Source organism: Sturnira hondurensis, unplaced genomic scaffold (genome assembly GCF_014824575.4).
Source record: "Sturnira hondurensis isolate 20B ecotype Veracruz unplaced genomic scaffold, ASM1482457v3 Scaffold0009449, whole genome shotgun sequence".
NCBI lineage: Eukaryota > Metazoa > Chordata > Mammalia > Chiroptera > Phyllostomidae > Sturnira > Sturnira hondurensis.
The window spans coordinates 656,265-674,605 of NW_028082080.1; the positions used below are offsets into that span (position 1 = coordinate 656,265).

The window sequence follows — 18,341 nt, forward strand, 5'->3', positions numbered from 1 at the left end:
ATATGGAAATTTATTAACACAGCAGAGGAACAGACAGAAGGTACAGAAACCTCAGAGAAACCACATGATCTAGGAGATGCTTCAAAGTTAATTTCCTTGCTTGCAGTTTCAGGTGAGAATGTTCCTTTTCATAGAAAGACAATAGAATTGTCTGACAGGCCTTAATTCTCAAATGGGTTTTCATTGTTAAAAAATGATTTAAAAAGTCCAGAGGGTGGAGCTGTCTCTGGAACCTGCAGCATTACATGGCTCAACATTTATTAGAGGCCATGAAAGCTGCCGAAGTTGCCCTTATTTTCTGCATTTCCAGTTTTATGCAATTTCATTAGATTTTCTGCTTTGGTAGTAAATTGAGACAGCAGAAGAAAAAGGGCTTACATATTTTTAAATGCAACACTTGGTTCTATTCACCAATATAATTTATTCACAATAACCATTATCCTTGCAGCTCCGCTTTTTAAATTGAAATAGATTTGACATATAACTATAAATTTAAAGCTCAGTTTTTCCTTTGTTTTCTTTGAAGGATAGTATAACCTGTTTCTGGACAAAAACATCCTCAATATTCTCTCCTCTGGGTGTGTAGCGGTTGTCTTGTGGGGGTAGATTCGATTAGCAAATAGTATCCACACAACTGTGAAATGCCAGGGATCTCTTCAAAGAAATAACACCATATATTTTGGTCCCCAATGCTGCAAGTGAAAGATTCTGTTAGTAAACGCTGACAGATTGCACAAATGACACAGCCCCAGAGGTCACTGCTGTTCATCAGTCATGGAGTGCATTCTAAATACTACCTCCTGTTTGCTTTATTCATTTGACCAATTCTTTAAGACAAAGAAAACAATTTCTCCTTTTTCTCTCTCCCTGCTGAGCAACCTCAGAAAAGCCATTTAAGCTCTTGAAGCTGAAATTTTTTCATGTATGAGTGTATTTCACCTACCTCAGAGGGTTATGAGGATTAGACTTGTCCTACTGTTTGCTGAGAACTAAATAATTCAGTCTTTTCATGTAGTCTTATTTTATAGAAAAGACAAAATATAATGTTATCTTGTGATATCATTTAGTGAATAAATAGAAAACAATTTCCATAGGAATTTTCCAAAGCAAACAGAAAAATAAAGCTAACCACCATTTATGGAAACCATCCTCCAAGCACTACCAAGAATCACTTGGGGAGCCCTGGCTGGTGTGGCTCATTGGATTGAGCGCGGGCCTGCGAACCACACGATCGCGGTTCCATTCCCAGTCAGGGCACATGCCTGGGTTGCAGGCCAGTTCCTGGCAGGGGACACACCAGAGGCAACCATACATTGATATTTCTCTCTCTCTCCTTCCTTTCCCCTCTAAAAATAAATAAAATCTTTTAAAAAAAAAGAATCACTTGGGGAAACTAGTGAAGCCAATGTTTCAGAAGATTCTTTCTGCTAACTTCAGCAACAATGCTAAACTTAGACATAAAAACCCAACACCAAAGTTGGGATGCCTCCACATTTTCTTTGCTTTTCTTCAAAAAGGAGAAGTGCCTCAGGCCCTGACCAGTGTGGCTCAGTTAGTTGGGCATCGTCCTGCAGAGTGAAAGTTCACGGGTTTGATTCCCAGTCAGGGTTGTGGGTTCGATTCCACTACGAGAGGCAACGCAATCCATCGCTGCTTTTCTCCCTGTCCTTCTCCCTCCCTTCCCCTCTCTGTAAAACTGAATAAATAGCCCTGGCTGGTGTGGCTCAGTGGGTTGAGTGACAGCCTGTGAACAGAAGGGTCGCTGGTTTGATTCCCAGTCAGGGCACATGCCTGGGTTGCTGGCTGGGTCCCCAGTGGGGGGCATGCGGGAGGCGGTCATACACTGATATTTCTCTCCCTTTCTCCTTTCCTTCCCCTCTCCCTAAAAATAAATAAAATCTTTAAAAAATAAAACTGAATAAATAAAACCTTTTTTTAAAAAAAGAAGAAAGGAGAGGTACCTCAGTAATACCAAGCACACTGCATTAGTTGCTCTAAAGCAAATCACACATTACCAAAACATCTTGGGTAAAATAAATTATGTTGTGTTTCTTTCTGAGATAGAAATTGCTTTTGGCTGCTCACCCAGCCATGCTTTGTGCTAAACTCTGGGCTTTGTTTTTGCCTTTTATTGAAGCTGGTTTATAAACACCAGAGGCAAAATGCACCACTCGAACAGATGGCTTAATTTCATTTGTCATTTTTTGTTGTTGTTGTTCAGGGAACATTGCAAAGTTGGGCGGCTGGGATTGCAGGCATAAAGCTAGAGGAATTGTCTCAGGCAGAATCAAAGCCCCTTAGTTAAAAGCTGAGGCTCAGTACTTTTCTTTTCTAAAAAGAAAATTAGACAGACACAGAAACCATCCTCTTCTTGCGCATGGCAAAATTGGATGGCTAAAAATCTTGATCCACAAATGATGGAAGGCCATAACAGTATATCCGTGGAGGAGAATAACAATCAAACCAGGATCTCATTACCATTTTTGGAGAAACACCATCAATTCCTTTAGACTTTGACACCTTTGTCTAGAAAATATTATGCTATGGTGATTTTGCTCACACAGGCAGTACATTATTGATGTTCCTGGATTTACCATATCTTTTTCTATTTTTTTTTGAATTCTTTAAATAAGATCCTCTCCGTCTTTCTCTGGGGAAACATGACTCCCTTTTTTCCCTGTGAAATCCCCAGCCTCTGCTTGCAGCGGCAGTCTGAATTGGTCATCTATCAGCAAGGCTGGCACAATTACCAACTGTGCCTGAAGGGTACACACTGAATCACACCTGTGGTGGCTTCTGAAGCAAGAGAAGGGACTAGAATGGAGGACAGGGAATATGGGGACTTTATTGTAATACCTGAGTTTTTTAACTTTATTTTTTAGGGAGAGGGTGAAGAAGGAAGAAAGAGAGGGAGAGAAACATCAATCGGTGGCCTCTTGTATGTGCCCCAACCAAGGATCAATCTTCACAACCTAAGCATGTACCCTAACTAGGAATCGAACCAGCCACCCTTTGCTTTGTGAGACGATGCCCAACCAGCTGAGCCACACTGATCATGGCTTTAATACCTGATCTTTTTAAATTATTTGTTTATTTATTTTTAGAGAGATGGGAAGGGAAGGAGAAAGAGAGGGAGAGAAACATTGATGTGTGAGAGATACATGAACTGGTTGCCTCTTGCATGTCCCCAGCTGGGACAGGCCTGCAACCCAGGCATGTGCCCTGACCAGGAAATGAACCAGTGACCCTCGGCTCACAGGCCAGCACTCAATCCACTGAGTGATTCCAGCCAGGGAAACATATCTAATTTTTTAAAAAATATATTTTATTTATTTTTAGACAGAGGGGATAGGAGGGAGAAAGAGAGGGAGAGAAACATTAGTGTGTGGTTGCCCCTTGCATGCCCCCAACTGGGGACCTGGCCCACAGCCCAGGCATATGCCCTGACTGGGAATCAAACCAGTAACACTTTGGTTCGCAGGCTGGCGCTCAATCCACTAAGCCCCACCAGTCTGAGCAGAATATGCGATTTCTTTTAATGAAAATAATACTTGAAGCAAATATGCCAGTTCCAGGTAATAGGTACATGGGTGTTACATTTGTGTGTTTACTTCTCTATAGTTTTAAAGTTTGGCAACTGCCCCTCCCCTGCCACATGGCCACGCCTTTAAAAAACAACAACAGTGCTTTATGGAAATAGTTTCAAACCCGAATGCATTACATGAGGAACTTAAAAAGAAAAGTTAGCTTCCTGGGCAGGCCATACCTATACTCAGTTTCCAGGAGTGGGACCCAGAATTTGGATTTAAAAAAAAAAGTTCTCAGATATTCCTCATTCAGCCTGTCCAGCGCTAGCCCTTTGACGCACTGCTGCATTGCAAAAGCCTTTCTATGTATACTTTTAATTCCCTGTATACAATGCCAAAAAATGTGTTAGCTCACACATACTTAAAAAAAAAACTAGCAGTGTATGTGTGCATATGGAGATCCAATCCTTTTAATGTAGCATAAAGTTTTACTATAACAAGAGCAAGGTCTTTTTAAAGTCTCTATGAAAATTGGGTCAAAACATTCAAAAACACAGACTAGGATCCTCATGCAGTTTTAAAACTAAAGTTTTAGACTTCCAGCCAAGATGGAGGTGTAGATAGACACGCTGTGCCTCCTCGAACAACCAAAATAAGGACAACAACAATTCAGAAACAAAGTAACAACCAAAACTGAAAGAAAATTGAACTGTATGGAAGTCTGACAACCAAGGAGTTAAAATAGACACATTTATCCAGACCGGGAGGCAGGGCACAGTTGGGCTGCTGAGCAGAGAGGGGTCGCAGCATAGAAAGCAGTGACACTGGGTGTGCAAGGCACACTGGACGAACAAGGTGGCACCAGGCAGACCCCGGGTGCCCAGGCAGCGGCTGGCAGACCCCAGGTGTGGGGTGACAATGGGCAGACCCAGGAAGGTGGCGATTGAGAAGCGGGGCACGGTGTGCAAGGTGGCTGGCTAACCAGGCAGTGGTCCCACAATCGCACGCAGATAACCAGAGTGAGACAGATCACGCAACCCAGAGTCCTAGTGTCAGGAAATAAAGCCTCAAAACACTGATTGAAAATACCTGTGGGGGTTGAGGCGCAGGGAGAGACTCCCAGCCTCACAGGAGAGTTTGTTGGAGAGACCCACAGGGTCCTAGAATGCACACGAACTCACCCACATGGGAATCAGCACCAGAAAGGCCCAATTTGCTTGTGGGAAGCGGTGGAAGGGACTGAGGCACCACAGAGAGTAGAGCAAAGCTCCATCATTCCCTCTCTGACCCCGCCTCCACATACAGCGTCACAACCCAGCGACTTGGGTTGCCCCGCCCTGGTGAACACCTAAGGCTCTGCCCCTCATACGCAACAGTTGTGAACAGACCAAAAAAGAAAGGGCGGGGGGGTCATCCGGCCAAGATGGAGGCATAGGTGTTAACACTGTACCTCCTTGCACAACCAAGTTAAAGACAACAAAGTTTTAGTAACAAAAACGCAGCCAGAACGCAGAAAATTGAACTGTACAGAAGTCCGACAACAACGAACCGTTCATCCAGACCAGTAAGAGGGGCAGAGTCAGCGGCTCAAAGAGCGGGGTCGGGCAGGGAAAATCTGCAGCACCGACCCAGGCGCACAGGCGGCCGTTGGAAGATCCCAGGTGTGGGGTGGCGGCGGGCACACCCAGTGAGGGCGCAAGGCGGCTGGCTGACTGCGATTACACATTTGAGCACAGATAAACCAAGAGAAGGAGTGAGCAGTGAGACAGACCACACAACCCAGGGCCCCAGCGGCGGGAATTAAAGCCTAAATGCACCAATTGAAAAAAACTTCTGGGGTTGAGGTGCCAGGACAAGCTCCCAGGCTCACAGAGGGTTTGTTGGAGAGACCCACAGGGTCCTGGAGGGTGCACAGGCCCACACACCCGGGAGCTGGCACCAGGGGGGCCAGGTTTGCTTGCAGGAAGCAGCAGAGGGAACAGAAATCTAAGAGAGAGCAGAACAAACACCATTGCCCCTCTCTGACCCTGCCCCCATATACATCATCACAACCCAGCAACTGGTCACCCTGCCCTGGTGAACACCTAAGGCTCCGCCCCTCATACATAACAGGAACAAACAGACCAAAACATTATGGCTCAAGAACAGATCAAAGCCCTAGAGCCAATAATTCTAAGTGACCAACAAATAGCCAACCTATCAGATGCACAGTTCAAAATACTGGTAATCAGGATGCTCACAGAATTGGTTGATTTTATAGAGGAACAAATGAAGGCTAAACTAATTGAAATGAAGGGAAATACACAGGAAACCAATAGTGATGGAAAGGAAACTGGGACTCAAATCAAGGGAGTGGACCAGAAGGAAGAAAGAAACAACCAAACAGAAAAGAAGAAACAATTCAAAAAAATGAGGAGAGGCTTAGGAACCTCCAGAGCATCTTTAACGTTCCAACATCTGAATTATAGGGGTACCAGAAAGGGAAAAGGAACAGCCACGAGTGGAAAATTTATTTGAACAAATAATACAGGAGAGCTTCCCCAATCTGGCAAAGGAAATAGACTTCCAGGAAGTCCAGGAATCTCAGAGTCCCAAAGAAGTTGGACCCAAGAAGGAACACACCAAGGCACATCATAATTACATTAGCCAAGATGAAAATGAAGGAGAGAATTCTAGAAGCAGCAAGAGATAAGGGGACAGTCACCTACAAAGGAGTTCCCATCAGACTGTCAGCTGATTTCTCAAAAGAGATCTTACAGGCAAGAAGGGGCTGGAAAGAAGTATTCCAAGTCATGAAAGACAAGGACCTACATCCAAGATTGCTTTATCCAGCAAAGCTTTCATTTAGAATGGAAGGGCAGATAAAGTGCTTCTCAGATAAGGTCAAATTCAAGGAGTTCATCATCACCAAGCCCTTATTATATGAGGTGTTAAAGGGACTTATCTAAGAAAAAGAACATGTATACTAAAACGACAGCAAACTCACAATTACTAACAACCACACCTAAAACAAAAACAAACTAAGCAAACAACTAGAACAGGAACAGAACCACAGAAATGGAGATCACATGGAGGGTTAGCAATAGGGGAGTGGGAGGAGGAGAAGGGGGTAAGGTACAGAGAATAAGTAGCGTAGATGGCAGGCAGAATATAGACAGGGGGAGGGCAAGAATAGTACGGGAAATGTAAAAGCTAAAGAACTTAAGACACATGGACATGAACGAAAGGGGGGAATGTGGGGGGAGGGGTGTGCAGGGTGGAGGGGAATGAAGGAGGGAATGGGACAACTGTAAGAACACAATAAAATATATTTTAAAAAAGCTAAAGTTTTAAACTTAGTAAGTTAGGTTACAACATAATCTGTAAGTGGCATTTCCATAGAAATGAAATTTCCTTCCCAGACAATCTGGAGCTTTAATTCTGCCAGTCGTAAGCAGTCCAACTGGACAGTAGCATCTTTTTTTTTTTTGGAGTAGGATTGGATATTATAGAATTGTACACAAACTTTTATTCTGATTGTTCTCATTTTTTAGCTTTAAATTTCTTCTCTATGTCTACTCAGAATGATTTTCTGTTTTAAAGGTAATGCTTTTTCCAACCGAGTATAAATATGATTTTATTACAAAAATTATGGAATAGAAGAAACTTCTATATTGAGTATGATGTGTAGTACTTAACATATTATAAGTCTACGATAAATGCCAGAGAGATTATGAACTTTAAAATGACTAGAGGAGGAGGTATTGGGCAAGAGATTTGATTTATTTTTTTTTTATACTACCTTTTAGCTTCTGTTGGTCTGGACATAGAATAAGACACAGGTAATAAAAGGCTTTACACTGAAAATGTTTATAATTTCATTCAAAGAAATAAATTTGGTTTGTTAAGATTTTTTACTTCCCTGGTACATCTGTGGCTTGTTTTTGGTCAATGGCGAGTTCTTTCTGGCCTATGAAGTTTACAGTCACAGCATAAGGAATGAGCACAACAAGGGAAAGACTCCTAATACAATTGTCCTGTCATTGAGCCAAGAGAAGGGTTAGTAAGAGTATAACTTACCAGGTGGGTAGACATTTTGTGAAATAATGGTTTTGATTTGTGTGGGCCTTCATGTGTTTAATTTTCCCACTACTGCAATGAAGCTGCAACCTTGATTTAAGGTCTTTCCAAAGGAATGAAAAATGTCATTTTGTCTTCTTATTTCCTCTAGGGGCGTAGTTATAACTTCTACCTATTTGGTATTTGTTCCTACTTTAATATTGGACCATGGGGGTCAGTTCCATCTGTGCTCAGCTGTGTGTATCAGTGTGCTCTTGAATTTGTCATGTGAACTGGCACCTGGGAAAGGAGATTAGGTTGCTCTGCAGCATGTACAACTACTAGACACACCCAATAGCTTCACGTGTGCAGTTGCACTGGCTGCTGGGTGGAATAATGGAATATTGTCGATCCCTCAAATCTTGCACGTGACGACTGTCTTGCCTTTCAGTCATCTGCTCAAGGTCCTTCTTAAAGGGGCTTTTCCTGGGCTCATTATTTATTTGTGTAGTAAACATATGGCCTCTCGTCTTCCAAGAAACAGCATGAAACCTCTCTGGGGAAGGTGATGATTTTAAGGCTACCCTATGTGTGTTTACATTTACATGCACAAAAAGGCACTCCTGAGGATCCATGGCCCAGTTGCACACTTGAAGTCCCTCAGTTCTTGCTTCTTATTTAATTTTTTTTTTTTGCCATTTCCCCCATCCTCCATCAAACAAATGATGGAACAAGGAAGTGCAATTAAATAGTTCTCTTTCCAAGCCCTGGCTGGTGTAGCTCAGTGGATTGAGCGTGGGCCTGCGAACCACAGGATCGCGGTTCGATTCCCAGTCAGGGCACATGCCTGGGTTGCAGGCCGGTTCCCTGCAGGCCAACTCCCAGTAGGGGACGCACGAAAGGAAACCATACATTGATGTTTCTCTCCCTCTCTCCTTCCCCTCTAAAAAAAAAAATAAATAAAATATTTAAAAAAAATAGTTCTCTTTCCTACTTGGCAGCAGCTTGGTACCAAGTAGCTGAAACTAATGAAGACCAAGAAATTTTTATGATCATCTATGGCTTTCCATCAAGCATATTTTATGGCTTCTAAGGCTGGGCTTATAGTTTACTTCTTTACATTTTTTAAAGATTTTATTTATTTACGATTAGAGGGGAAGGGAAGAGGGAGAGAAGTATCAATGTATGGTTGCCTCTCATGAGTCTCCTTCTGGGAACTGGCCTGCAAGCCAGGCATGTGCTGTGACGAGGAATTAAACCACCATTTTTGGATTCGTATGCCCACACTCAATCCACTGAGCTACACCAGCCAGGTACTTCTTTTAAAATTTAAGAGTGATCTTGTAACAGATGAGAAATTCCCAGTTGAAAGGGGCCTTCCAAGCCCCAGCTTTCAGGACTATATTGAGGATGAGTATGCCAGTGAGATTAATTCGCTTTGAGGCTGGGCATGTTCTTGACCCAACTCTCTAGAAATCATCAGGTATTCCTAGGACACCTATCATGTTCCAGTGTCACACATACTTATTCCTGGGACACGTTGCATGCCCAACAGTGTCATACATACACTTTAGTGAATAGTCAAAATTGAGAAGGTTCTCCTTTTCTCATTGTAAAGTTCTCTTACCCTACTATGACTTGTTTACAGCTTCATTGATGTGAAAGGCTTATTGTAAGAGCAGAGCTGGAGACCCAGTGAGTGGCTGGTACTCATATGAAATGTCCCTGATCTTTTTTTTAGATTTTATTTATTTTTAGAGAGAGGAGAAGGGGAGAAAGAGAGGGAGAGAAACATCAATGTGCGGTTGCCTCTTGCTTGACCCTCACTGGGGACCAAGCACAACCCAGGCATGTGACCTGACCGGGAATCAAATTGGTGAACTTTTGGTTGACAGGCCAGCACTCAATCCACTGAGTCACACCAACTAGGGCTAATTTTTCAATTTTAATTCTAAGCTGAGAGATTTTACTGGTTGCCTTGCTTTAAACATGAAAGTTGCTTCCTGTGAGAAAGCCAGCTTTTCGTAAAAAGGCAAAAGTACATCTGAAAAACGCCAGCAAGGACATGCACAACACTAGCGTTTCTCTGACAGAATACAAATGACTTGTACACATGATTAATGATGGTGCACTTGGCAACCAGAGACCAGAGCTTTCCAGTGACCCAGTTGGGACCCAATCCCCCATACTCAAATCAAGAGAGCAACTGTGACGGAATGCAATTTAAGGCATTATCAAAATAATCTGAGTGAGAAGTGTACATCATTCATAGAACTTGTGCTTCAGTTTTGATAACCATCCTCACCTCCTTTATTCAGTGCCCAGAGCATCTTTGCCACATTATTCCTGAGTGACTGGTAGAGCAAAATTAACTTCTGATGGAAACTCATTTTAATAGACCAGAGAGAAATGCAAATGAGAAATTCCTGCTGAGGCTACCAATGTGCAGTTTAAACTCAGACCATTTCAGAAAGCTTTATAAGGAAGGTGCACCTTTAATCAAAACTACCATGGTAGCATTTAATGTGAATAAACAAGTTATTTTTTAGATACTTTTAAAAAATATTAATTTTTTAGAGAGAGAAGGGAAGGAGAAAGAGGGAGAGAAACATCAATGTGTGCCTCTTGAACACACACCACTGGGGACCAGGCCTGTAACCCAGGCATGTGCCCTGACTGGGAGTAGAATCAGGGATCCTTTGGTTCACAGCCCACGCTCAATCCACTGAGCTACACCAGCCAGACCAAGTTCTTTCTTTCTTTAATGGGGGAAAACATTCATTATGGAGATCAAACTCAAGAACCATACACGGGTAAGTCTGCTCTATTAGTTCTAGGAATTGGTATCTGAACTGGGCCACAAACACCGAGTTCACAGGCCCCATTCCGTTGGGTTGCCATCCAGCTTTAAAGCTGCTGAGGAAACCTCATGGATTGGTGCTAGGGCAGGTGGGACCTACCATCACCTGAAAAATGGAGTTGCCATTTTCTTTTCCCCATGGACCTGTGTTTTTGGAAGAGCACATCTGCATTTTTTCTTCTCATTCCAGGTAGTGGCTACAAAAAGCCCTTGTCCGAGCTACTTTTCAAGGTACTTATTTGCAAACTGGAGCTAAAAAAAAAAAATTAAAGGTGTATTTCAGTTGTCAAAGTGTAACTCCACATCAAATTCATCACAAAAGCTGTTCCTCAATGGGAGCTCACACTACACCGACGGCAAGGAACTACTGCACTGCAGGTATGGCATAAGTTAAAATATGGGCTAATGTGTTATTTTAGGCAGCTGGCTTTTAAGTCTAGACACAAAAATACAACATTTCAGATTCAACATAGACATCCATAAACAAATTCACAACACGAAAGTAAACCTTACTTGACACCCTCCCCCCGCCCATTTACCAGCCACATTTAGAAGGCCGAGTTTTAAGAACTGCTTTTAAACCAACCTAACAGCAAACTTCAGTATTGGGTGTTAAAGTCAGGTAGGACATTATTTATGTCTTCCTTTGGTTCTAGCCTTTTATTTGTAGTTCATTCTTGATTTTAAAGGAAGCATTTAGTGTGAACATTCTAGTGTTAAACCAGCTTCCCTGTGATCTAAATGATTGATTACTCCTCTTACTTTAACCTTAAACTGACTTTGCAACGACTATCACATTCTGGCATGGAGCAATGGCCATTAAAAACTTCAATGTGAATTGCATATTGATAAATTATTACTGCTGAAAACATCTCTGCTCACCTCAGTGTAAGAAGGCTATTTCAAGTACATAAGGCTGGGATGAGTAAGTACCAAACAATAACGCACTATGCTGTTATGTAGCACCTATTAGTGGCAATTATTCAACCAAGTTTCAGTGGCTACTAGAAGGGCAAATGTCCATAATCTACTGCAAATATGAATTTTTGGTTTTTCCTTAATGAAAAAAATCCCAACCCTGGGGCAACAGAGAAGGCTAACAACCAAACAGCTTGGTATTTAAAACTTAGTAGTTTTAGCTCATGGTCTTAGTTTTTGTCAGAACTCCTCGAGACAGGTTAAACACAGACTTGGGAATCTATGTAAGGTCAGTTTTGCTGAGAAAAAAAGATGGTTTGAAAGGAGTCATTACTAGCACTTCTGATTAGTATTCTCAGTGAGAAGATATCCAATTTAAGCAGTCACCACCTAGATTTCTGATTTTAAAACAGCTTGAAAAAGCTATTTCCCTGTTCACGCAACAGAACACACGTTTCCATGAAGAACTACGTCACAGACACATCCTAAACGGATTAGCAACGAAGGGCTTTTCCTCAACACACACTGTGCCCTGAATGTTGACTTGTTTCCTTGGCTGCCTGCGGATGCTTTCTCTTGCTCACAGCCACAGTTAGGCAGGTCCAAATGGCAGGTTGAGCCTTTGTGATGCAAATGATTCCACCTCTGGTCTCACCTAAAACACCAGGTTTAAGACCCCAAACTATAATTCTGAATTCCAAAGGTGAACCCAGTATTTTAATGGGTGGGAAAGACAGCATGGCAGATGACTTACAGCAATACTGTGAGAATACACTTGTTAACCCTCATGCATGTAACTCATGGAAATACTCTTTCCAGTACCAAAGCTTCCATTTTGAGTATTTTTACATCTGTACAGTTGAGAAGTAGAAAATACAACTCTTATCTAGCCAAGCGGCCCTCACTTGGCCCACCTTTGGTGGGGGTAGTGGTGGGAAGGGGCAAGCCAGTTATGCTCCTAACACACGATGGGCAACAGCTAGGGCAGCTCAACTTTGGTGGAGCCAGAAAGTCTACTTGGTGTCCTAACTATAATGTATGGCAAACTGGAGACCACACGGAACTTTCTCAAGAGGACCCCTTATATAGGGTACTCCACTAATGGTTTGACTCCTTAAAGGTTTGGTTCTATCAAGCACTGGTAAACTGGCCAGCTTTGTTACTAATCATACATAAAAAGAGGGTTTTGGGGCCCTGGCTGGTGTAGCTCAGTGGATTGAGCGCGGGCCTGTGAACCAGAAGATCATGGTTCGATTCCCAGTCAGGGCACATGCCTGGGTTGCAGGCCAGTTCGCAGTAGGGGACTCACGAGAGGCAACCATACATTGGTATTTCTCTCCTTCCCTTCCCCTCTAAAGATAAATGAATGGAAAATTAAAAAAAAAAACCAAAATAGGGTTTCTGTATTCCAATGTTAATGGGGGAAAAAAGCAATGTGAGAAAAACTCACAATGAAACACTGTTGCAAGATACAAAAAACATCCATGACGTAAGTTACTACCAAATGAGATTCCTCACATTTCAATATCCCTGAAAGTCAGTGATTTTGCTTATTGGAGCACCTTACAGGTGGTCTGATTGGATGAAATGCAGTATATTTTAATACTGATGGAGCAGCTCTGGCTGGTGTGGCTCAGTGGATTGGGTGCTGGCCTGCCAACCAAAGGGTTGCTGGATGGGTCCCCAGTGGGGGGGTGCATGAGAAGCAACCACACACTGATGTTTCTTTCTCCCTCCCTTTCCCTCTAAGTAAAATCTTAAAAATACTGATGGAGCATAAGACATTTGCAGACAGCTAAGATCATTCCCATTTTAGAATTTTGTACATTTAAGTGGAATGCCTTTAAAATAATCAACTGATTTTTATATGGAGGAAAGCTTTTTAGAGTGGTTTCAGAACATTTCCCTTGAGACTTTACATCCCTAAAAAAGTTATCCAAACCTTTTACGTAGCCCCAACTTTGAGGTATACAGATTTTTTTAAATCCTCACCCCAGGATGTTTATTGATCTTCAAGAGGGGAAGGGAGGGAGAAACATTGGTCAGTTGGTTGCCTCCCCTATGTGCCCTGACCAGGGACAGAACCCCTAACTTAAGCATATGCCACAACTGGGAATTGAACCTCCAACTAGGTCACATCTGCCAGCCTTGGATATAACTGTCGATTTTTAAAGTCTACTTATAAATGATCCGATTACAACAAAGCAGTTCAAAATATTGGTGGCTATGTAAATTTTCTTTCAGTTAAGTGTATTCATGTAGCTAAAAAAAAAAAAAAGGAAAATAAAAAAAGAAACACCTTCGAACAGTTTAATCCAACTGGAGTTTCCCAAACTGCAGAACACCAATGTTACATACTGGTCTTCTGATTCTCTTTTTATAAAGTACAAATAAAACCTGGGATTTCTTTAGTAGTCCTTACAGTAACACAACTTTAGGGAAGCACCAAACAGGTTTCTCTGGAAGTCACATTTCTTTGGAACAAGGGAACAATACTTCTCAGATACCAAAAAGTAGAGCAGATAGAATTTGCTAAAGAATGAACTAAATTTTCACATCTTTAACTTGCATCAAAACATACCCTGCTTTACTGCTCATTATTTAAATAAAGTTTAAAACATTAAAGTGTTCACTGAACCTTGACTTTAGAATGAACAGATAAGCAATTAGAGCACAACTCAATTTTTGAATTTAGATGTGAATATGCTATGAATATACAAAGTGAGGGCATAATTACTTGTAAACATTTCCCTTTTTAAATTCTGTTCAAATCTATTAATGCCTCTAATTTACCTTCCATTTAAAATTCTTATTTTAGTAAATAAAAGGGAAAACCAAAACTTTAATTTATAAAGTTTTATTTTTGTATATGTGCTAAATCTTAGGAACTGGACAATCTTCAGTCAGTCTTGGCTTGTAAAAGGCTGAGAAAGTGTGTGATTTGGGTGGTGAAATTTCCTTTTGAGACTCTGGATTTCCAAATAAAAAATTTCACTCATTTCCAAGTTTAAAACATGGAGTACCTTTCCCCCTTTTTTCTTATACCTATAAATTTGGGGGAAAAGTGCTACATTTTGCCAACAATTAAATCATCAGAAATACAATTGGCAGCAAGTCAATACATTTAGCACTTTCGTAGTGAATTATCACATCCCAAACCTTAGTTTTAAACACTAGACACTCACATAGGGGCAGGACCAACTTCGGTTGAGCCCTACTATGAAACCAGTACTGAATGGTTTTTTCTGTAACACAAAATGGGGGGGAGGAGAGTGCTCTCCTTGCTCGGCAGTATGTAGTACTTTCAAACTAGAGACCAAAATTGGGCACTTATAATGAAAAGGCAATTTTCTTATCCAGTTATAATTCTAAATAAGGCAGGATATATCCACCAAATTAACCACAAAATTCAGCAAAGAGTTCAAGGGAAAACATAAGCTGGAAAAATACTTACACCCCCCCCCAAAAAAAACAAAAAAGAACTATTTTGGAGTAGTCATCTGAATATTCAGACTGCTGCTTTTGTTTACAAATGTAATTCAAAAAAAAAAAGGATCCTCATCTTCTTACCACTACAAGTATTAAATACTTAAGTTGTTATCATTCACTAATAAAAGTTAATCATGAAAAAATATAAAACATTTTAATAACTCTAAATTTGTATACATAAGAGCTAAAAGACACAATGTTGGGAAATTGAGAGAAAAATCAACAAGACAAAAACCCCAAATATGATCATGTTCTTACTTCTGCCTCTACAATGCTGAAGATGAAAATTTGGTTGGTGGAGGGCTTAGAAACAGCAGCAATATGGTTTTTACCAAGTTGTACACTAAAATACTTAGATCCAACAGGGCAAAGCCCTTGTTTACACAGATTAACAACGAAAATATCTTCGGTCTTTAAGTTAACAGATACTACTGTCTTCTATAAAGTAATCATGCCATTTAGAATTCTGGGGATATTTCTTCGAAAGGAAGACTAGCGATTCTGCAACAAACATTTAAAGTAGGAAATATTTATATGGCTCAAGAAATCAGTTGAGGGATAAATAATCTTTAGGCACTTTGAAGACTTTAAGTTTAAAATGTGCCATTTATGTTCAGAAAAAGACCTTAAAATCATCACTATGTTGCTCTTACAATAACATGCATCTTAAAATTTCTGGTTATACATTAATGCTTGTTTAAGAGCTAAATATAGAAAATAATTTGCACAAACAAAAAATAACTCTCTGTTCACTCCCCCTTCATCCTGGTCACAACAGACCGCTCTTCCTCAAACGGAGGGGAAAATGATTAAAAAACCCTCACCTGGCACAAGGGGACTTGTAAATTGAAAGCAATCAAGGTGGGATCACTCCCTCTATGGAGAAAAAATTCACAGCCTATTAAAATGTCAAGTCATTAAAGTTCTATACGAAGTACACTACATTTATTAAGGAGTGGGAAATGCAAAAAAAAAAATCACCTCTCAGATGGTGAGATGATGTATGTATTTAATGATAGCAACTTGTCCAAATAAAGTTAACCTATTTTGCTTATTACTGTTAAGGAAGCTTGGAAAACTTTTAAAATAAAATTACCAACTGGAATAGCAAGCGCTGTGTCCAACTTTCATTCAAACTTAAATTCATATGTAATATACTTAAGGCAAAAAAAACCAAAGCAAAACAAACAAACAAACAAAAAAACCCAGGACCTATTCTGGTTCAAAATTTCCTAGTATTACAGAAAACCTAGAAGCATAGGTGGACTACACAGAGTACTGTGAATAACATACCCAAAGCTTTATCTGAAATACCTGCCCCTTTTAATCACAAAATAAAGCAATTCTCAATTTTGTTTCTGCTTTGTTCAGTTCCAACTACAGCCTTTTTGACAAAACATTTTCCTGTTAACTGAACTTTAAAAAAATACAACCAAGCTTGTGCTCATTAAATATACATGTATATAAAAACATACAAAAAGTACAAGATTGATTATGTTAGGAAACGTTTACAGTGTCAACATCCTGTTTTCTCTGAATCTTTAGTAAAGGGCAGAAGATCAAATCTGTCTGTGCACAAAAACTCAACGTGACTGAGTCCTGAATTCTGCGTCATGCCTAGGCATGCTATGCACAGAATTAGTTTTAATATGCAGTCCTTCTGGAAATTAAAAAACAACAACAAAAACAAAAAAACCAAAACAACAAAAAAAGGACAAAAAAGGTAAGTAACCAAAAAAAAAAAAAAAAAACCCCAAACAAAACCAAACCCCAACAACAACAAAAAAACCAAAAAGACACCACAGGACAAAAAGTTCTTCTTAAATCAAATTCTATTTGTGAATCCAGCAAAATAATTTCTATAAAATAAAACAGCAAAATATTTAAATAGAATAGGGTGGACTGTATCTGTTTGCAGGGGTATTTGGTTTTTAGACATGTTCCAAATAATTACACACATTCAAGTTACCAATTCTCTTTTAAATACAGTATTAACTGATGAGTTCTTCGTCTTTAAATGTTTATTCTGAAATTATGATACCTCAATTATATTAACTAACCAGTAGTTTCCTTTTTAATTAGACCCTGCTTTAATTTTTTTTGGAATAATGGAAAAGGAGCTAGGACAATTCTTGCTTTCAAGTAAAACTGTGACTGAGTGGAAACTCAGCCAGACATCTTGGTGTAGTGGTGCACCAAGTACTGTGGGATTCTGAGGACTTCCACTTCTCTGGGATCCAGCAGAAGGAAAGTTTTAGAAGATTCACCTAATAAGCTCTACCAAGGAAACAAAACAAGCATACCAAATACAGTCTTCTATTAGGCTCCAAGCATCCTGACATAACAAATTTTTGCATATTTGTTTAAATCTTTTAAAAGTCCCATTACTGACACTTAAGATTCTTTATCCCACCCAGAAATTGAACTGTCAAACATTAAATGTAAGCAACATATGTGTAACTAACTGAAAACCACCTGTTTGTCACATTTCTCCCTTTGTTTTCTATTTTATATTCTAGGTGTAAGAAGGAAAAGCTGAGCAATACAGCTGTCACACTGGGACAACTGCTGTCATTATGGTAATTTTTTCCTCATTGGCTACACTAACCTGGTGTGAAGCCATGCTAAATGTTACAGCATAACTATAGCTTCAAAATGATTAACCTAATATCAGAATAAAAAGGCAATGAAAAAGACCTAGAAACAATGTTACATCACCAATTTTCCACATCAACCAAATAATTTAAAGGTTACCAGTCTTACATTGATCATAATAAAACTGACTCCAGTGGCAAAGAATTAACATGAAACTATTGGTGTGGTTGACATGGATGGGCTCTGTTTTGTTGGTTTATTTTTTGTTTTTGTAAAGGAGCTGATCCAACTGCCGTGAGGCAGGCAACACTGGCTGCAGAGTGCAATGGGTGTAACAAGAAAATTAACTTTTGTAGTTTTTGTAGATTTGTGAGTTTCATCGAGAAAAAAGTTTCTTGCTTAAGAATTAACAGTCAAACATTAATATACTATATACACCTTTGCCATTTACACATTAGCATCAGGCCATTTATTACAAAACACTATACACTTTCCACTGCAGGCGGGTTATATATGGACAGCAAATTTCTGCAGATAAGACAGTGAATAAACTCTCCACTCCATGTTGATTAGGAATAGTTTTTTTTTAAATATTAGCCAGACACAGAAAAAGGTTGGACTGTAAGGCCTGGGTGCACAGTCTTGATGGAACCAGTTAATTATGTGCATTTTCACTGATCCTTTGTCTGAGGTGGGGATACTTCTTCACTGCCTTCGTAATTTTCTTGTGCTCGTTGGCCAGTTCTCTGAGGGTTGTTCATGTGATGTGCTGCTGGGCCTGTATATGGCTGTCCATGCACGTGGTTATTCTGGGAGGGAAAAAGATAGGCATGTTAAATCTTTTTTTGTATTAATCTTAAGCTTTTTATAATCATGGGCTACAGTTTGTGAAAATGTAATCACTTCCTTCATTC

At 40.2% G+C, this 18,341-nt stretch overlaps 1 protein-coding gene across 7 annotated transcripts in view; it reads right to left on the minus strand.

Moving 5' to 3' along the window:
* Positions 1-16,917: 16,917 nt before the first annotated feature.
* The window catches only part of USP9X (ubiquitin specific peptidase 9 X-linked), a 137,577-nt gene continuing 136,153 nt past the window's right edge, over positions 16,918-18,341 (minus strand). For all 7 annotated transcript variants that reach the window (XM_037057129.1, XM_037057128.1, XM_037057131.1 and 4 more), the window contains one exon: positions 16,918-18,236. In XM_037057129.1, coding sequence (XP_036913024.1) covers positions 18,099-18,236 — 138 coding nt within the window. In that variant the 3' untranslated portion in view covers positions 16,918-18,098. The remainder of the gene's footprint in view (positions 18,237-18,341) is intronic.